At 49.9% G+C, this 21,807-nt stretch overlaps 1 protein-coding gene across 1 annotated transcript in view; it reads right to left on the bottom strand.

Moving 5' to 3' along the window:
* Nucleotides 1–21,807, bottom strand: part of LOC141059269 (uncharacterized) — a 1,095,346-nt gene that overhangs the window by 43,166 nt on the left and 1,030,373 nt on the right. Inside the window, 1 exon segment of the mRNA XM_073555586.1 lies at nt 19,987–21,298. Within this exon segment, the coding sequence (XP_073411687.1) occupies nt 19,987–21,298 (1,312 nt within the window).

Genomic DNA, 21,807 nt, shown 5'->3' on the forward strand with positions numbered 1-21,807 from the left:
TACGGAGCGGAGCCGTGTGTGTACGAGGTGTACGGAGCGGAGCCGTGTGTGTACGAGGTGTACGGAGCGGAGCCGTGTGTGTACGAGGTGTACGGAGCGGAGCCGTGTGTGTACGAGGTGTACGGAGCCGCGTGTGTACGAGGTGTACGGAGCGGAGCCGTGTGTGTACGAGGTGTACGGAGCGGAGCCGCGTGTGTACGAGGTGTACGGAGCGGAGCCGCGTGTGTACGAGGTGTACGGAGCGGAGCCGCGTGTGTACGAGGTGTACGGAGCGGAGCCGCGTGTGTACGAGGTGTACGGAGCGGAGCCGCGTGTGTACGAGGTGTACGGAGCGGGACCGCGTGTGTACGAGGTGTACCGAGCGGAGCCGCGTGTGTACGAGGTGTACGGAGCAGAGCCGCGTGTGTACGAGGTGTACGGAGCAGAGCCGCGTGTGTACGAGGTGTACGGAGCAGAGCCGCGTGTGTACGAGGTGTACGGAGCGGAGCCGCGTGTGTACGAGGTGTACGGAGCGGAGCCGCGTGTGTACGAGGTGTACGGAGCGGAACCGCGTGTGTACGAGGTGTACGGAGCGGAACCGTGTGTGTACGAGGTGTACGGAGCGGAGCCGCGTGTGTACGAGGTGTACGGAGCAGAGCCGCGTGTGTACGAGGTGTACGGAGCAGAGCCGCGTGTGTACGAGGTGTACGGAGCAGAGCCGTGTGTGTACGAGGTGTACGGAGCAGAGCCGTGTATGTACGAGGTGTACGGAGAGAAGCCGCGTGTGTACGAGGTGTACGGAGCAGAGCCGTGTGTATGAGGTGTACGGAGCGGAGCCGTGTGTGTACGAGGTGTACGGAGAGAAGCCGCGTGTGTACGAGGTGTACGGAGCAGAGCCGTGTGTTTATGAGGTGTACGGAGCGGAGCCGTGTGTGTACGAGGTGTACGGAGCGGAGCCGCGTGTGTACGAGGTGTACGGAGAGGAGCCGTGTGTGTACGAGGTGTACGGAGAGGAGCTGTGTATGAGGTGTACGGAGCGAAGCCGTGTGTATGAGGTGTACGGAGCGGAGCCGTGTGTGTACGAGGTGTACGGAGAGGAGCCGTGTGTGTACGAGGTGTACGGAGCGAAGCCGTGTGTATGAGGTGTACGGAGCGGAGCCGTGTGTGTACGAGGTGTACGGAGCGGAGCCGTGTGTGTACGAGGTGTACGGAGCGGAGCCGTGTGTGTACGAGGTGTACGGAGCGGAGCCGCGTGTGTACGAGGTGTACGGAGCGGAGCCGTGTGTATGAGGTGTACGGAGCGGAGCCGTGTGTGTACGAGGTGTACGGAGAGAAGCCGCGTGTGTACGAGGTGTACGGAGCAGAGCCGTGTGTTTATGAGGTGTACGGAGCGGAGCCGTGTGTGTACGAGGTGTACGGAGCGGAGCCGCGTGTGTACGAGGTGTACGGAGAGGAGCCGTGTGTGTACGAGGTGTACGGAGAGGAGCCGTGTGTATACGAGGTGTACGGAGCGAAGCCGCGTGTGTACGAGGTGTACGGAGCAGAGCCGCGTGTGTACGAGGTGTACGGAGCGGAGCCGTGTGTATGAGGTGTACGGAGCGGAGCCGCGTGTGTACGAGGTGTACGGAGAGGAGCCGTGTGTGTACGAGGTGTACGGAGAGGAGCCGTGTGTATACGAGGTGTACGGAGCGAAGCCGTGTGTGTACGAGGTGTACGGAGCAGAGCCACGTGTGTACGAGGTGTACGGAGCGGAGCCGTGTGTATGAGGTGTACGGAGCGGAGCCGTGTGTGTACGAGGTGTACGGAGAGAAGCCGCGTTTGTATGAGGTGTACGGAGCAGAGCCGTGTGTGTACGAGGTGTACGGAGCGGAGCCGTGTGTATGAGGTGTACGGAGCGGAGCCGTGTGTGTACGAGGTGTACGGAGAGAAGCCGCGTTTGTATGAGGTGTACGGAGCGGAGCCGTGTGTTTATGAGGTGTACGGAGCGGAGCCGCGTGTGTACGAGGTGTACGGAGCGGAGCCGCGTGTGTACGAGGTGTACGGAGCGGAGCCGCGTGTGTACGAGGTGTACGGAGCGGAGCCGCGTGTGTACGAGGTGTACGGAGCGGAGCCGCATGTGTACGAGGTGTACGGAGCGGAGCCGCGTGTGTACGAGGTGTACGGAGCGGAGCCGCGTGTGTACGAGGTGTACGGAGCGGAGCCGCGTGTGTGCGAGGTGTGCGGAGCGGAGCCGCGTGTGTGCGAGGTGTACGGAGCGGAGCCGCGTGTGTGCGAGGTGTACGGAGCGGAGCCGCGTGTGTGCGAGGTGTACGGAGCGGAGCCGCGTGTGTGCGAGGTGTACGGAGCGGAGCCGCGTGTGTGCGAGGTGTACTGAGCGGAGCCGCGTGTGTGCGAGGTGTACTGAGCGGAGCCGCGTGTGTGCGAGGTGTGCTGAGCGGAGCCGCGTGTGTGCGAGGTGTACTGAGCGGAGCCGCGTGTGTGCGAGGTGTACTGAGCGGAGCCGCGTGTGTGCGAGGTGTACTGAGCGGAGCCGCGTGTGTGCGAGGTGTACTGAGCGGAGCCGCGTGTGTGCGAGGTGTACTGAGCGGAGCCGCATGTGTGCGGAGCGGAGCCGCGTGTGTGCGAGGTGTACGGAGCGGAGCCGCGTGTGTGCGAGGTGTACGGAGCGGAGCCAAGTGTGTGCGAGGTGTACGGAGCGGAGCCGCGTGTGTACGAGGTGTACGGAGCGGAGCCGCGTGTGTACGAAGCGGAGCCGCGTGTGTACGAGGTGTACGGAGCGGAGCCGCGTGTGTACGAGGTGTACGGAGCGGAGCCGCGTGTGTACGAGGTGTACGGAGCGGAGCCGCGTGTGTACGAGGTGTACGGAGCGGAGCCGCGTGTGTACGAGGTGTACGGAGCGGAGCCGCGTGTGTACGAGGTGTACGGAGCGGAGCCGCGTGTGTACGAGGTGTACGGAGCGGAGCCGCGTGTGTACGATGTGTACGGAGCGGAGCCGCGTGTGCGAGGTGTACGGAGCGGAGCCGCGTGTGTGCGAGGTGTACGGAGCGGAGCCGCGTGTGTGCGAGGTGTACGGAGCGGAGCCGCGTGTGTGCGAGGTGTACTGAGCGGAGCCGCGTGTGTGCGAGGTGTACTGAGCGGAGCCGCGTGTGTGCGAGGTGTACTGAGCGGAGCCGCGTGTGTGCGAGGTGTACTGAGCGGAGCCGCGTGTGTGCGGAGCGGAGCCGCGTGTGTGCGAGGTGTACGGAGCGGAGCCGCGTGTGTGCGAGGTGTACGGAGCGGAGCCGAGTGTGTGCGAGGTGTACGGAGCGGAGCCGCGTGTGTACGGAGCGGAGCCGCGTGTGTACGAAGCGGAGCCGCGTGTGTGCGAGGTGTACGGAGCGGAGCCGCGTGTGTACGATGTGTACGGAGCGGAGCCGCGTGTGCGAGGTGTACGGAGCGGAGCCGCGTGTGTGCGAGGTGTACGGAGCGGAGCCGCGTGTGTGCGAGGTGTACGGAGCGGAGCCGCGTGTGTGCGAGGTGTACTGAGCGGAGCCGCGTGTGTGCGAGGTGTACTGAGCGGAGCCGCGTGTGTGCGAGGTGTACTGAGCGGAGCCGCGTGTGTGCGAGGTGTACGGAGCGGAGCCGAGTGTGTGCGAGGTGTACGGAGCGGAGCCGCGTGTGTGCGAGGTGTACGGAGCGGAGCCGCGTGTGTGCGAGGTGTACGGAGCGGAGCCGCGTGTGTGCGAGGTGTACGGAGCGGAGCCGCGTGTGTGCGAGGTGTACGGAGCGGAGCCGCGTGTGTGCGAGGTGTACGGAGCGGAGCCGCGTGTGTGCGAGGTGTACGGAGCGGAGCCGCGTGTGTACGAGGTGTACGGAGCGGAGCCGCGTGTGCGAGGTGTACGGAGCGGAGCAGCGCGTGTACGAGGTGTACGGAGCGGAGCCGCGCGTGTGCGAGGTGTACGGAGCGGAGCCGCGCGTGTGCGAGGTGTACGGAGCGGAGCCGCGCGTGTGCGAGGTGTACGGATCGGAGCCGCGCGTGTACGAGGTGTACGGAGCTGAGCCGCGCGTGTACGAGGTGTACGGAGCGGAGCCGCGCGTGTACGAGGTGTACGGAGCGGAGCCGCGCGTGTACGAGGTGTACGGAGCTGAGCCGCGCGTGTACGAGGTGTACGGAGCTGAGGCGCGCGTGTACGAGGTGTACGGAGCTGAGCCGCGCGTGTACGAGGTGTACGGAGATGAGCCGCGCGTGTACGAGGTGTACGGAGCGGAGCCGCGCGTGTACGAGGTGTACGGAGCTGAGCCGCGCGTGTACGAGGTGATCGGAGCGGAGCCGCGCGTGTACGAGGTGTACGGAGCTGAGCCGCGCGTGTACGAGGTGTACGGAGCTGAGCCGCGCGTGTACGAGGTGTACGGAGCTGAGCCGCGCGTGTACGAGGTGTACGGAGCTGAGCCGCGCGTGTACGAGGTGTACGGAGCTGAGCCGCGCGTGTACGAGGTGTACGGAGCTGAGCCGCGCGTGTACGAGGTGTACGGAGCGGAGCAGCGTGTGTACGAGGTGTACGGAGCTGAGCCGTGTGTGTACGAGGTTTACGAAGCGGAGCCGTATGTGTATGAGGTGTATGGAGCTGAGCCACGTGTGTACGAGGTGTGCGGAGCGGAGCCGTGTGTGTATGAGGTGTACGGGAGGAGCCGTGTGTGTACGGAGCGGAGCCGTGTGTGTACGAGGTGTACGGGAGGAGCCGTGTGTGTACGAGGTGTACGGAGCGGAGCCGTGTGTGTACGAGGTGTATGGAGCGGAGCCGCGTGTGTACGAGGTGTACGTAGCTGAGCCGCGTGTGTATGAGGTGTACGGAGCGGAGCCGTGTGTGTACGAGGTGTTTGGAGCGGAGCCGCGTGTGTACGAGGTGTACGGGAGGAGCCGTGTGTGTACGAGGTGTACGGGTGGAGCCGTGTGTGTACGAGGTGTACGGAGCGGAGCCGTGTGTACGAGGTGTAAGGAGCGGAGCCATGTGTGTACTGAGTGGAGCCGTGTGAGCGCGAGGTGTATGGAGCTGAGCCGTGTGTGTACCGGGTGTGCGTAGCGGAGCCGCAGGCGTACAGGGTGTGCGGAGCGGAACCGCATGTGTATGGGGTGTGCGGAGCCATGTGTGCATGAGGTGTACAGAGCAGAGCCTTGTGTGTACGGGGTGTATGAAACAGTGCCCTTTGTGTACGGAGCTAAGCCATGTTTGTACGGAGCTGGGCAGAGCCGTGTGTACGAGGTGGAGCCATGTGTGCACTTAGTGGAGCTGTGTGTGTGCGAGGTGTACGGCGCAGAGCCGTGTGTACGAGGCATGCAAAGCGGAACCGTGTGTGTATGAGGTGTGCGGAGTCATGCGTGTACAAGCAATTACTCCTCCCAACCGTCTTGGATCCATCAGGACTGTCCTGATTTTGAGAGTCTGCCCCACTGTCCTGGCCGGGAGCTTACTTTTCCTGCGGACACAGGAGTACACGGCGGAGCCCCGCGTAGCACTTTAAGACTCGCACGTGACGTTCCACAGGAAGTGACGTGCTGGCAGCTGACTCGAAATGGGGTAATTTCAGGAGGAGATTGTGACGATACCATGGAGGCACTTCAGGGAATGCTTCAAATCCATCACCGTGTCCTCTGACAGCGAGATTGCCTTGGAATCGGGGATGCCAACCATGTGAGGGGATCATAATATGTCCTGCATCTGGAGGCTCAGGTGGACATTACAATGGGAGCCGGGCTGTTATAGTAATTCAAATTCAAAGAACCTTTATTGGCAGGACTAAATACACATTAGTTTTGCCAAAGCAATTGTACAAAAGGGAATGGGGATAGGGACTGTAGGGATGTTGGGTAGGGGCTGTAGGAAAGGTGGATGGGGGAAGATCCAGGATGGGGCTATAGAAGTCCATGGCATAGGGAAGGTGTTGGATGGGGGCAGATCCAGGGTGGGGGCTATAGAAGTCCATGGCATCTGGAAGGTGGATCTCTCTTTCTCTGTTCTCTTTCGCTCTGTTCTTTCTTTACCCTCTTTCTTTTTCTCTCTGTTCTTTCTTTCCCCTCTTTCTTTTTCTCTCTCTGTTCTTTCTCTCTCTGTTCTTTCTTTCCCCTTTTTCTTTCTCTCTCTGTTCTTTCTTATTCTTTCTTTCTCTCTCTCTGTTCTTTCTTTCCCCTCCACCCGCAGAGCCGGACTGCCCATCACTAGTACTGACCTCCACCCGCAGAGCCGGACTGCCCATCAATAGTACTGACCTCCACCCACAGAGCCGGACCGCCCATCACTAGTACTGACCTCCACCCGCAGTGCCGGACTGCCCGTCACTAGCACTGACCTCCACCCGCAGAGCCGGACCGCCCGCCCTTCACTAGTACTGACCTCCACCCCGGTGGAGGTCAGTACTAGTGATATGCAGTCTGGCTCTGCGGGTGGAGGTCAGTGCTAGTGATGGGCAGTCCGGCTCTGATCTACTTAATTTAAGGCCCTTGCGGTCTCGGATACGTTGGTGAGACTACCCAACATATCCAAGACGGCATTTCCTGGCACAAATCTACAATTCCCTGTAAAAAAACATGTTGCCGATACCAGCTCACTTTATTTCTAACAATCACAGTATCTCACAACTCTGCTATCAGGTGATTGAAAGCATACCTATGCCGAGGAGAGGTGGAAACAGAATGCAGTTACTAAAAAAGAGGGAGGCCTATTGGATTTATATCTTTCAAACTCTAGAACCATTTGGCCTAAATAGGCAATATGAGGTTTTCCATTGATCAATATCAGTCATTTTTATAGATAATATCAAGTTATGCATTGATATCTTCTGTTTTATTTTACATTTTATGTATCACTTTTATTTATCATTTATGTATTGTTCTGTAATAATTTTATATCTTGTTTATTTTTCCACATTAATGGCGGAAACCAGGTATTCACCCTTCGGCTTTACCCCTCTCTTTGGCGCAAGTTTGTCCTACCCTGATTTCATTTCAGAACCATATCATCAATCATTCCATTTTACCGATAATCATTGGATGCCACAACATAATAGTGTTTTTTCATGCTATCACGAATGTGCCATCAGATCCTTCCACCTCAACCACGCACGTGCAGCTTTGTTTCATAATGCCCCACTTCCAGCGGCTCTGGCTTTATACGCATGTGCCACTCAGTATACAGAGCAGTAGCTTTGCTCCATCATGCCCCACTTCCGGCCGTTCTAGCTTTGTGCGCATGTGCCGCCCATCATTTCGGCATTTGCGCAACGGAACATTCACTACTTTATAGCGTCTTTTCAATAAGTTGTTTTCCCGAATGCCCCACTTCCGGTTTCGGTGGGGGGTTCCGGCGTGGGTATCCCACTGGTGGTACTGCGGTAGGGCCTGGTACCACCAGCGGGTGCTATATTGGAATACCCATCACTTTTGAGTATTCCAATATGGCGGTCGGTGTACTTCCGGTGCGGCGCCGTGGATTGTGGGATTCGAGGACGTCTGGATGGAAGTGGATGACGGACAGTTTTAGGTAAGTATATAATAGATGTGATCGGTCCTGTAATTTCTTATTTTCTTTATTTTGTTATGTTTTATCCAGATAAATTCCTTGATAAAGGCCATATTGGCCGAAACGTTGGTGGTACTGTGTGACTGATCGTACCAATAAATATAAAGGAACTTGATTTTTATGCCTCAGGTTGTTCTTTCTCTATATATTTGCCTTTTCCTGACAGCATTATATTTTGGATTGCTACCCCCTTTATCGTTATACTAATTGTGGGAACCCCTGGAACTCAGTGTACTGCTTTGGAGTGATTTCTGTGGAAAAGCGTGGGTTATGTTTCTACCTGTAATGGGGGCTTTGGTTGACACTAGTTTGAGGGTGGTGGAAGCTGGATGTGGCTCGTGACCCTCTCTCTAAGCTGAATGTGGCTCGTGACCCTCTAAGCTGAATGTGGCTCGCGACCCTCACTCTAAGCTGAATGTGGCTCATGACCCTCTCTCTAAGCTGAATGTGGCTCGCGACCCTCTCTCTAAGCTGAATGTGGCTCGCGACCCTCTCTCTAAGCTGAATGTGGCTCGCGACCCTCTCTCTAAGCTGAATGTGGCTCGCGACCCTCTCTCTAAGCTGAATATGGCTCGCGACCCTCTCTCTAAGCTGAATGTGGCTCGCGACCCTCTCTCTAAGCTGAATGTGGCTCGCGACCCTCTCTCTAAGCTGAATGTGGCTCGCGACCCTCTCTCTAAGCTGAATGTGGCTCGTGACCCTCTAAGCTGAATGTGGCTCGTGACCCTCTCTCTAAGCTGAATGTGGCTCCTGACCCTCTCTCTAAACTGAATGTGGCTCGCGACCCTCTCTCTAAGCTGAATGTGGCTCTCAAGGTCAGAAAGGTTAGAGACCACTGGCCTAGTGTACGGTGCGCCCTGTCGATCTCCAGCTCCTTATCAATAGGATCAACAAGGATATTATTGAATAATATCAGCAGTGTTGGAAAATCATGTATTGATGCTTTCAAGTATACCCCTTATCTGGATATTTTTGTGATTTTCTTGGTCATCAACCATATTAACCCCTTAAGGACCTCTGGGGTATCTCTGTTTTTGCGTTTCCAATTTTTGCTCCCCTTCTTCCCACGGCCAAAACTTTTTTATTTTTCCGTCAATATGGCCATGTGAGGGCTTGTTTTTTGCGGGACAATTTGTTCTTTTGAATGGCACCATTGATTTTACCATATCATGTACTGGAAAGCGAGAAAAAAAAATCAAATTCCACAGTTTGTTTTTTGGAATATATTTTACCATGCCACTAAATGCTAAAACTGACCTGCCAGTATGATTCTTCAGATCATTACGAGTTCACAGACATCAAACACGTCTAAGCTCTTTTTTCTTTAAGTAGTGAAAAAAATTCAAAAGTTTGAAAAAAAAAAAAGGGTTGCCATTTTCCGAGATCCGTAGCATCTCCATTTTTCGGAATCTGGGGCTGAGTGAGGGCTTATTTTTTGCCTGCCGATCTGACGTTTTTATTGATACCATTTTGGTGTAGATACGATCTTTTGATCGCCCGTTATTGCATTTTATTGCAATGTTGCAGCGACAAAAAAAAGTTATTCTGGCGTTTCGATCTTTTTCCTCGCTACGCCGTTTACCGATTGTATTAATTCTTTTTATAAATTGATAAATGGGGTGATTCGGAACGCGGAGATCCCAAATATGTGTATATTTGATTTTTTTATTGTTTTATTTTGAATGGGTGTGTGAAACCCTCGTGCGGACCCCTTTGTGTACTGAGCCATTTGTACGGAGCACTGTGCGTGGAGACCCGTGTGCTCGGAGCCGTGTGTCTACGGATCCCTGAGTGTATGGAGCCATGTGTGTGCAGAGCCCTGTGTGTGTGGATCCGTGTGTGTAGACCCCTGTGTGCTCGGAGCCGTGTGTCTACGGATCCCTGTGTGTATGGATCCGTGTGTGTGCAGAGCCCTGTGCGCAGAGCCATGTGAATGGGGCTCTGTGTTTGCAAAGCCCTGTGTGTACAGAGCCATGTGTGTGCGGAGCCCAGTGTGTAGGCTTTATACACCTGTATACCACCGCACTTGGAAAGCCTTTTTCGCTTGATGCAGAGACTGCGGTTGTCCTCATCTCGTCTTTTCCATCCCAACCATTTTGAAGTTCCTCCAGACTAGTTTGGAATTAGGCCTGGCGCCCAGCTCTCTCAAAGGCCAAATCTCGGCATTATCTGTTTTGTTCCAGCACAAGATCACTTCCAAACTGCAGGTGAGGACGTTTCTGCAGGGGGTCTGCCATATGGTGCCCCTCTATCAAACGTCGTTGGATGCCTGGCACCTTAACTTGGTACTGGGGGCTCTTCAAGAGTCTCCCTTCGAGCCGCTGCAGGACGTTTCACTGACCTGCCTTTCCTGGAAGGTCGCCTTTCTCGTCGCGGTGACGTCAATCAGGCGGGTCTCGGAGCTAGCTGCCCTGTCCTGTCGAGCCCCTTTCTCAGTTTTTCACTAGGGCAAGGTGGTTCTCAGGCCGTCCCCGTCCTTCTTGCCCAAGGTGGTCTCTTCGTTCCACCTTAACGAGGATATGTTCTGCCCTCGTTTTGCCCGGCACCAGTACACAGGCTCTTCACACTCTGGATCTGGTGAAAGCTCTCAGATGGTACGTTGTTGTGAATTCACTTTCTAGCCTACCTCTGGTTGCTAGTGAAGGTAGTGGAGCTGGTTGTATTGACAGAGGAGTCGCGAGTTCTCTTTCCGGGCTCCCTCTGGTGGTTACAGGAGGTAATGGAGCTGATCTAATTGACAGAGGCCTGCCACCTGAAAATGAGGACGACGATTGGACATCTGGAGTCTCTGACTGGATTTAAGACAGCCGACTCCCTCTATCCCTGCTGGTGATTGTTCCTGCCTCCTGAGGTCTTAGTTTCCAGTTCAGTCCCTGCATGCTCAAGCTAAGTGTTCTTTGCTATTGTTCACATTTGATTTGGTTTTGTCTATTCAGTTTTGTGTGGTCAGCCAGCCCCGGCTGGGGCTGTGCTGAATTTCCATCCTTATGTTATTGTTTGTGCCAGTTTGTTTTTTGTCCCTTATTAGATTGGCCTCTTTTTGCTCTGCTTTCAGAATATGCCAGAGTGCTGATATAGTGGGTGAAGTCTAGTGACTTCAGAGTTTTTTGCTATCAGAAGTGTTGGACATTTTTGCAGGGTTTTTTGCGTGATTGCAGACAGTGTCTTTCCTTTCCTGTTCTTTCTAGTTAGTGTGGGCCCCATTGTTTGCTCAGCCTATTTTCCTGTGTTTGTGTTTTCATCTTGTCTCGCCGACAATATATGTTTGGGGGCTATCTATTCCTTTGGGGTCTGCTCTGGGGCAGTTTAGATTTCCCCTTTTCTTGCTTTAGGCTTACTTAGTTCTCCGACTGTGTCGAGGCATCTAGAATCATCGTAGGTACGCTCCACAGCTACTGATAGTTGTATGGATAGGATCAGGGGTCTGCAATCCACTTAGTTACCAACCTCTCTGGTTTTCTGTGGCTTAGCTTGGTCTTGTTTTCCTCCTCGGTGACCCAATCATAACAGTACGTCTCTCGGACGGCTTCTTTCCATAAGATGGATGCCTTGTTTGTTCTTCCTTGTCACAGGAAGGGTCTCGCCGCTTCTAAGTCCACTATAGCCAGATGGATATGCTCGGATATCAAAGAGTCTTTCCGCCTCAGGGGCCATCCTATCCCAGTGGGGATTAAGGAACACTCCACTCGGTCAGTGGGAGCTTATTGGGCCATTCGGCACTAGGTTTCGGCGGAACAGGTTTGCAAGGCTGCGACTTGGTCCAGTCTGCATACATTCTCAAAAGAATTACAACATCCACACTCAGGCTTTCGCGGATGCGGGCCTGGGTAGACAGATTTTACAGGCGGTGGTAGCGCATCTTTAAACAGTTGGTACGTGGGGTTTGATCTTTTTCCCACCCAGGGACTGCTTTAGGACGTCCCACGGTCCTGTATCCCCCAATGAGGCAAATGAAAAACAGAGATTTTTGTGTACTCACCGTAAGATCCTTTACTCCGAGCCACTTATTGGGGGGTCAAAGCACCAACCCTATTAGCCTGTTTGAGTACTTCTTTGGTTTGACTTTTTTTACATTGATCGTGTCCCTGCACCCCATGCTGGCTCCAACGCTGAGCTTGCATGTTTTCAAGCACATGACAGCTGATCTGATCAGCATCATGTGCCCCCTACCAGACACTGATGGACAAAGACTATATCTAAGAAGGGGCAATTGTCTGGTATGAGACAATTATTAACTGCGGACACCTTGGGTATAAGGATATAAATTCCCGGTTTACTGGAAGGAAATGGAGAAACGGTCCAGTATAGGATTTCTGAGGTTTTCTGAAGCAATATCTGGGGTAATTACCCATTGTTCCTATATGTGGATGGATTTCTTTAGAGCGTTCCTTTAATATAAGCTTCCTTTTCCAAGCATATAGTGATATTTATCCTGGATTTTAGTTCTGTTATCGTTGGGGAAGAATTTTCTATCCAATGTAGAGCCAACAACTTTCTGGCTAGAATAATATTCTTGAGCTATTGCCATATGGGAGTCTGGGTCTACGCCCTCTCCCAGGAGTCTTAGGATACAGATTTTAGGTTCTAACTGAAGTTGTATCCCAAATACAGATAGTACAAGAGCGATTACCCCCTTCCAGTAGTCGCCAATATTCACATATTCGCACGTCATATCATCAAATGTGCATCATTGTGACCACATCTAGGGCATGTCTTCCATTTGTACTAATACTTGGGGATCTATATACCCTATGGATGATAAGAATTTGGGACAATCTTTGCGACTCTGACAAGGAAAGTTTCAGTGTCAAATCCAACATTTTCCCCCATTGCTCCTCAGATAAGAGACCCACATTCTCCTCCTATCAAACATAGGGCCAGTACCTGTCTATAAATAAGGGATATTAGACCTTTTGTATCCACCGCTGTGCTCAGTGGTATCTATGATGTCTATCAATCAGTATGGAGTTTATTCTAAGTTGTGTATTATACGCGTGATGTATTTGCAGATACTGATAAAACACTCAATGCTGAAGGTTAAAAGATGCCTTTATTTGTTGAGAACTCTTGAATAATCCATTCTCAAGAGTTGTGATACCAAACATATACCCCTATCTTCCCACTCACTAACATTTTTTAGTTATGTAGCTCTGGTAAGTTATAGTTGTGCCATAAAAGAGTACAGTTTGTGTACTTCAAAATCCCCGGAATATTTGAACCCCAATCCCACACCTTATTTATTAACTAAAATGTAGGACATTTTAGTTAATTTTCTTGAGGAGGCCCCATATCTAGTACTGAGAATATAAGCTTCTATTTGATTCTTTCCATTAGTAGGTACCCTGAAATTCCACAATATTTGCATGTACCCATCCATGAAACTACCTTAGCTCCTTTCTAGCATTAAGCAGGTCTGCATATACCTGGAGGGAAGCAGATTGTTTATATGGTGTTTGGCAAGGAGATCAAGCAAATAGGAGACATTAGCTGCTCTCTCTTTTTTAGCCTGGATCCATGTTTTATTAGTATCCCTCCGAGAACGCATTTCAGCGTTTCTCAATTAAATGGTAAGGCAGTGTCATCATGCTCATATATCTGAAGAAGTCTATAGTCTCACGAAGGTCTGAGACACAGAGTGAGTCTTTCAGCAGATTATAATTTACGTTACAACATCTGAATCCTTGGTGGAGACCAGTACAGTCAGATTACAGTTTACAGGAGCATGATTTGACCATATCGTAATTCCTAGCTGAGATGTAGGTAGCCATGTAAGCAAGTGATGGGTAACTAAGGACTAAACGACTATATGTATTGTGTATAGGAGAATAATACGTATAATCCTTTATGTTTGAATGTAGTATCCTCCATACAAGTGTAGGGTCGGTGGGCCGAGCTGGGGGGGTGGTCCCTCTCTTACCGCGCAGAGATGTAACAGAGACACAAATGAGGCAAATGTCGGGTACAACAGGTCCAAGTTTAGGCAGCCAATGGTTTCTGCGGCCCAGCAGCCGCTGGAGCCGAATGGCGAATGGAGGCAGCCGGGTTCTCGGTGGGTGGGGGCACAGGGCCTGCCAAATAGGCCACAGCCGGTTCCAACTCTGGCATAATCGCGGCCGCAGGGTAGGCCGCACTCGACGTTTCAGCCTGGGCCGGAGTAGTGACCGATTTGATAAATGAGGTCGCTGGTGGCAGGGGAAGTGCAACAGTGCCCTCTGGGATCAGGCTCCGCTCCGGCGGCACCGTGCGTGGCGTCTCCGGGCGGGGTGGTTCAGGAATGGAGGCTCCGCTCAGTTCAGCATAGAGGGAAGGGCCTCCTGTGACCAGCCTCTTGGGTGCACAGGCTGTCGCGTGCTGCAGCCGAATGGTGGGGGCCGCTTGCAGAGCCACTGGCGGGGCCGGAGGATCTATCACCTTCCCCATGCGCCGCAGCCTCCGCTACGTCATCACGCAGCTCCTTCCACAGTTTCTGCTCTTCACCCTGCTGTCCGACGGGGCTAGCCTCCAGGCTTAGGGGCTCCGCGGTCAAATTCTTCGCCGGTACTCTGAGTGGCCGCTCCCGCTGATTCCGCACAGGCGCCGCTTCCCAGCTCACCATCCTGCTGCCTGCTCGTGGCTCCGAAGATGTCACTTTCTGGTGGAGCTCAATATCCCGCCGCCATTGCCACTCCAGGCGGCCGATGCCTCGACACCCACAACGTCTCATACCGTCCGGTGGGCAGCATTCAAATGGCGCCAGACAGCCGCAGCCAAACTTTTGCTCTGTGCCATTCCCTCTGCTGGGTGGGGCATTGGCAGGCCCTTCCACCCACTTGTCAGGGTCCAGCATGGGGGAGCATCGGCCTCCTGGGACATAGCGCTGGTCCCCGGGGTACGTAGGAGGGGGCCCCAGTCCATTGGGAACAACAGCAAACACCTGGATCTCTCCTCTGCGCTGAAGCGTCATTGCCATCTTGCACCAGTCCTGGTACCTCTCCGGATCTTCTGCCGGTGACACAGATACGCCACAGCGCTCCCAAATTGTAATCCACAGGTGGGTAATTTGTATTCCACAGGTATTTGTAATCCAAGCAAGGTAGTACAAGTCTTTCTCCATTCTTTAGGGCAGGTGACGTATTAGCGGCGGCGATCCTGCCGACTACACCAAGTGTAGGGTCGGTGGGCCGAGCTGGGGGGTGGTCCCTCTCTTACCGCGCAGAGATGTAACAGAGACACGAATGAGGCAAATGTCGGGTACAACAGGTCCAAGTTTATTTTCTTGCCGTCCGCCTGACGGCCTCCGAAGTACACCGCACTTCACTTATTGGCCCTCCGTTTTCAGGGCCGTTTCCCGCACACCGTACTTTAAACCGGGGACGGACATATATGTACCGCCCCTTCTTCACCTATTGACGCTCCTGTCAGATCCGTCACTGTGGCCGCCTTAGGTCCGTAACCAACAGTACTTTTACTGAACAGTCGTCTCTCTCAATACGGTATGCTTTACCTCGGTGCCTCGTCTATACTGCGGTACTTTCCTGTCAGGACCACCCCCCTGACTTTCTCTCTCCTCAGTCCCCCTGGTTTGGTTTTCCTCACAGTGCACAAACTGTCGTAGTCCTCCTGTCACTTGAGCTCCCCCTGGGGACTGGAACTTTCTGGAACCCTACTTCAAATTTATACCTTTCCCGGTTCCCTGTAACTCCGCCCCCCATGACCAACGGTTTCCTAAGCCCTAAGCTGATGTCAAGTCCTTTGCTCACACTCCTCCCTGCCCTCTAATGGTCAACCCAAGGTACTGCACGTCCACTACCTTTCCAAGCTGTTTCCCCACTGTAGTAACTGACACCTACCTAAACTGTGCAAACCTTTCCTTTTCCACTCTGACAAGTCCGTCCGTCCGTCAGGTCACCTTCCCTACACATTGACCAGTTAGAGAGACCAGAGCACGTTTAGCAAAGCTTTTGTTTATGATTTAGATTGGTGACTCCGGCCAAGGAACACACCTAAATAAGGATCGAAGACAAAAAATTAACGTCACTTCCAAAGATGATAAGGCCCTCTGCAAAATATTTTAATTTGCTTAAATATTTAGGGCATGTCTTAATTTGGTAGTTAGAAGTTTCCCAAAGTCAAAATGTTGGAGTAGATGGAGATCTTATCAAACACATCCCCTCCGTGTAAGATAGTGTTTCTAAAATAGTATGCGGGAGTGATTTGTGTCGGCCCATACTCAGCACCGTAGAGTTCGAAACAGCATTTGTACTGTGGCGCCAAGATGAATAATATCTGTTAGTGGCTGAGGTGTATGATCGCCCCTAAAGTGGGTCTCCTGAAGAGAGAGAAAATGTACGTGGAGTTTATGCATCTGACAAAACACTGGAGCTCTTTTCTCTGGAACATTAAGTCCTCTGACATTCAATGAGCAAGTTTTCAGTTGTGCCATATTATATGGAAAAAAGGGAAGGGGAAAGTAAAAAAGGACAAAAAGATTATGAGCAAGGTGGAAGTATTGATGTTAGATAGTAACGTCTACCTCTCAGCATCTAAGAGGTATAGATTACGAATATATCGAACACAAGGAAATTGCCACTGCAAAGCCCTAACTGGGGGTTGTCTTTACAGGCGTAAGTCAAACTTTTATTACTTAGGTTCCTATGAAGGGGATCATGAAATATATAGCAAGTAAAGGAATACAGACGGATATTACAGTAATTTGTGAACTCAACTTATATATTGTTGTAAGACATGAACTGTGACATTCTATATAGTGGGAGAGAGGAACATAAAACTCTATTTAGCTATATCTAATTATATTAAATAGAAAGAAAATATATACAGAGGCGCAAGTCGTTAAATCCCACTACCAGCAGCAGCAAATATGGACAAAACCACCTAATTTGTCCTGTAATAAAAATCCATTAGCATATAGTAACTACTTGCGCTAGCTAGGTAAGTCCGGGAGAAAGATGCACATAAATTTGGGTGTATATAATAAATGCACCCTCCTCTTCTTCCAAGCAGGATGATACCGTCCCACAATAATTAAAAAACAGCGCTAAAATAAATCACAACACAAGTTTCTAGGCAACAGTTCAGACGGACCAGACTGGATTCGAGTACCGACTCTCAGGTCCTTTAGAGTGCAGGTCACAACCGTGAGTATCGGACGCTGTCCCGGCCGGTGACAGACGTCCCCCTACACGCGTGGCAGCCGCTAGAGGCGGCAGATGCACAGCACGTACAAGTTCAGAGCCAGCAAGGTGCAGCGATCCCCGCAGGACCTTGCGTGACGTCACGGTCACGTGGAGGACCACGTGACTGGCTACTGAGCGCGGACTAGACCACAATACTGTCTTACGCATTTCGGAATCGTCGGATTCCTTCCTCAGAGGAAGGAATCCGACGATTCCGAAATGCGTAAGACAGTATTGTGGTCTAGTCCGCGCTCAGTAGCCTAGAAACGGGGAACTGTGTCTCGTGGATTTGGACTGCGGGCTTCATTGTTTGAACTATCGCTGCTGGAATTGTTGCTTTTGCATTGGGACACTTTGGAGCCAGGACTCTTCTCAATCATCTCGCATTCCATGTGAACGAAGGTACCTCTCTGCTTGTGTTGTGATTTATTTTAGCGCTGTTTTTTAATTATTGTGGGACGGTATCATCCTGCTTGGAAGAAGAGGAGGGTGCATTTATTATATACACCCAAATTTATGTGCATCTTTCTCCCGGACTTACCTAGCTAGCGCAAGTAGTTACTATATACAGTGGGGCAAAAAAGTATTTAGTCAGTCAGCAATAGTGCAAGTTCCACCACTTAAAAAGATGAGAGGCGTCTGTAATTTACATCATAGGTAGACCTCAACTATGGGAGACAAACTGAGAAAAAAAAAATCCAGAAAATCACATTGTCTGTTTTTTTTTATTTTATTTGCATATTATGGTGCATATAAGTATTTGGTCAGAAACAAGCAATCAAGATTTCTGGCTCTCACAGACCTGTAACTTCTTCTTTAAAGAGTCTCCTCTTTCCTCCACTCATTACCTGTAGTAATGGCACCTGTTTAAACTTGTCATCAGTATAAAAAGACACCTGTGCACACCCTCAAACAGTCTGACTCCAAACTCCACTATGGTGAAGACCAAAGAGCTGTCAAAGGACAACAGAAACAAAATTGTAGCCCTGCACCAGGCTGGGAAGACTGAATCTGCAATAGCCAACCAGCTTGGAGTGAAGAAATCAACTGTGGGAGCAATAATTAGAAAATGGAAGACATACAAGACCACTGATAATCTCCCTCGATCTGGTGCTCCACGCAAAATCCCACCCCGTGGGGTCAGAATGATCACAAGAACGGTGAGCAAAAATCCCAGAACCACGCGGGGGGACCTAGTGAATGAACTGCAGAGAGCTGGGACCAATGTAACAAGGCCTACCATAAGTAACACACTACGCCACCATGGACTCAGATCCTGCAGTGCCAGACGTGTCCCACTGCTTAAGCCTGTACATGTCCGGGCCCGTCTGAAGTTTGCTAGAGAGCATTTGGATGATCCAGAGGAGTTTTGGGAGAATGTCCTATGGTCTGATGAAACCAAACTGGAACTGTTTGGTAGAAACACAACTTGTCGTGTTTGGAGGAAAAAGAATACTGAGTTGCATCCATCAAACACCATACCTACTGTAAAGCATGGTGGTGGAAACATCATGCTTTGGGGCTGTTTCTCTGCAAAGGGGCCAGGACGACTGATCCAGGTACATGAAAGAATGAATGGGGCCATGTATCGTGAGATTTTGAGTGCAAACCTCCTTCCATCAGCAAGGGCATTGATGATGAAACGTGGCTGGGTCTTTCAACATGACAATGATCCAAAGCACACCGCCAGGGCAACGAAGGAGTGGCTTCGTAAGAAGCATTTCAAGGTCCTGGAGTGGCCTAGCCAGTCTCCAGATCTCAACCCTATAGAAAACCTTTGGAGGGAGTTGAAAGTCCGTGTTGCCAAGCGAAAAGCCAAAAACATCACTGCTCTAGAGGAGATCTGCATGGAGGAATGGGCCAACATACCAACAACAGTGTGTGGCAACCTTGTGAAGACTTACAGAAAACGTTTGACCTCTGTCATTGCCAACAAAGGATATATCACAAAGTATTGAGATGAAATTTTGTTTCTGACCAAATACTTATTTTCCACCATAATATGCAAATAAAATGAAAAAAAAACAGACAATGTGATTTTCTGGATTTTTTTTTTCTCAGTTTGTCTCCCATAGTTGAGGTCTACCTATGATGTAAATTACAGACGCCTCTCATCTTTTTAAGTGGTGGAACTTGCACTATTGCTGACTGACTAAATACTTTTTTGCCCCACTGTATCTAATTATATGCCTCAAGAAACAAGTAATCATCTGCAAACTGTCTAATCGGGGAAGACCAGATTAATTTCAGGATCTCATGATTGGCAGGTTCCTTTCCAGTCTAGGTGCATTGTCATTAGGTTCTTGATCCATTGAACATTTCTGCAACGTGCTGGAACTCTGTGGCAATGGTAGAGCAGGTGGCCAATCAGATATATGGATTCTTGGAATATCCAGAGCATCACAGAATGGTCTCATGTCACTTAGATGTTTCAAAGGAAACAATGTTCCATTTTTCTGGACCTCCAGTTGGAAGACGTACCCCCAGGAGTACATCGGGCCATTTTCATAGAGGGCATCAAGTAGTGGTTTCAGCACCCTTCCTTTAGCAAGTGTCATTCAGGATAGATCTGTGAGCAATTGTATGTGTTTTCCATTGAAATCAACATAGGCCATGATTGCCTAGTGTATGGTGCACCCTGTCAATCTCCAGCTCCTTATCAATAGGATCACCAAGGATATTATTGAATAATGTCCGCAGTATTGGAAAAATCGCTTGTGCATTGATGCTTTCACGTATACTCCTTATCTGGATGTTGTTGTCATTTTCTTGGCCATCAACCATCTTAAACAGACTGTTTATTTGGTGGCTGTGAAGATCCAGTGTTTGTTTATGAGCATTATGATGGCCGACACTTTGTATGACATCATCCTCTAAACTCTGTACTTGGTCAGTAATATGTGACACGGAATGCGAGTCCCGACACAGCTGGAACAGCGCATCATGGAAGGCAAGTAGGAGTGTTTTTTATTTTAACAAGGCCAAACATGAGAAATGACAAAGGATTGTCATAGTGGTGGTTAATCCCTTTAAGAAAATACAATTTTCGGTTAAAACATTTCCAACATTTTGAACATGAAAAACGCTTCTGCCCTGTATGACCTTTCGGAAGTTTATTAAGAGTTGATTTCCGAGTAAAATATTTCCCACATTAAGAATATGAAACAGCCTTCTCCTCTGTGTGAATGGTTTGGTGACTAAGAAGAGATGATTTCTTAACAAAACGTTTCTCATATTCTAAACAGTAAAAAGTTTTCTCCCCTGTGTGGGTTCTATCATGCCTATCAAGGTCCGCTTTCCGGTTAAAACATTTCCCACATTCTGAACATGAAAAAGGCTTCTCCCCTGTGTGAATTCTCTGGTGGTTATCAAGAGCCGATTTATGGTTAAAACATTTCCCACATTCTGAACATGAAAAAGGCTTCTCCCCTGTGTGACTTCTCTGATGTTTTTTAAGACTTGATTTCTCAACAAAACATTTCCCACATTCGGAACATGAAAAAGGCTTTTCCCCTGTGTGAATTCTCCGGTGGCTATCAAGATGTGTTTTCCTGTTAAAACATTTCCCACATTCTGAACATGAGAAAGGCTTCTCCCCTGTGTGAACTCTCTGGTGCTTTAATAGAGCTGATTTTTGGATAAAACATTTCCCACATTCTGAACATAAAAATGGCTTCTCTCCTGTGTGAGTTCTTTGATGTATAAAAAGAGATGATTTATCTCGAAAACATTTCCCACATTCTGAACATGAAAAAGGCTTCTCCCCTGTATGAGTTATCTGATGTCTGATAAACTTTGATTTTTCTGTAAAACATTTTCCACATTGTGAACAGAAAAAAGGCTTCTCCCCTCTGTGGGTTCTCTGGTGTATATCAAGACGCGATTTCCAGTAAAAACATTTCCCACATTCTGAACATGAAAAAGGCTTCTCCCCTGTGTGAGTTCTCAGGTGGCTATCAAGATGTGCTTTCCTGTTAAAACACGTCCCACATTCTGAACATGAAAAAGGCTTCTCCGCTGTGTGAACTTTCTGGTGCTTAAAAAGAGCTACTTTACGGTTAAAACATTTCCCACATTCTGAACATACAAAAGGCTTCTCCCCTGTGTGAGTTATTTGATGTGTAAAAAGAGTTGATTTATCTCGAAAACATTTCCCACATTCTGAACATGAAAATGGCTTCTCCCCTGTGTGAATTCTCTCATGCCTAACAAGATCTGATTTCTGGTAAAAACATTTCCCACACTCGGAACAAGAATATTTATTCTCTACTGTGTGAATTTTTTGATGTTTGAGAAAAGGCTTTTCAAGTGGAAAACTATTTTCATATTCTGAATATGAAAATGGCTTCTTTGCTTCAAGAGCAGTTTGTGTTTTAATGCTGATTTTGTGACTTTGATTTTCCTTAGTCATCGGCAATGATTTAAAAGACAGGACCTGTTTCAAAGGATCAAATGACAGATGTTTGCTGTGAGTGGATGATGGTATATCTGGAGTAATGGCATTCACTTCAGTTGTATCCTGTGTGATCTCAATATCATCTGATTTAAAGATTGAAGATGTCAGCTGTCCCACTGATATCCTGGTACAGTCATCTGCAAAGAATGAAGCAAATTATTATTTTTTAATAAAATATCCTTGAATTTTATATTTTTCAACATTTCTTCTTAAACTGTCTGTAAAAATGTCAAGTTATGTAAAAATATTGAATAATTCACCATTATTATTCACAGTATAATAGAAAACCTCATAGGATGAACCAGTTGAGCGTGTTGTTCAACTGTTTGTTTATTTTACCTCCTAAATATGGAATAAAAAGCAACCAATGTATGTAGGTGAAAAAATACTAATAAAAAGTTCTATTCATCTCACAAAAAATAAGTCCCCACTCAGGTCCATCACCTGTCAATAGAAAACATAGGTTTCCACATCATTCGTGGCTCAAAGGCTCTTGATAAGCAACTTGGCTTCCATAAACCCAATTCAGAAATATCCAAGCTCCCAAAGTCATATCTCCCCCTAGCTTCTGAGCCTTGCAGTGTGCCCAAACCACATTTAGCATCCATGAAGTTGGCATTACTATACTGAGAAGAACACACTAAAA

This window comes from Dendrobates tinctorius, unplaced genomic scaffold (assembly GCF_039654945.1).
Source record: "Dendrobates tinctorius isolate UK_male_01 unplaced genomic scaffold, ASM3965494v1 ptg000226l, whole genome shotgun sequence".
Taxonomy (NCBI): Eukaryota; Metazoa; Chordata; class Amphibia; order Anura; family Dendrobatidae; genus Dendrobates; species Dendrobates tinctorius.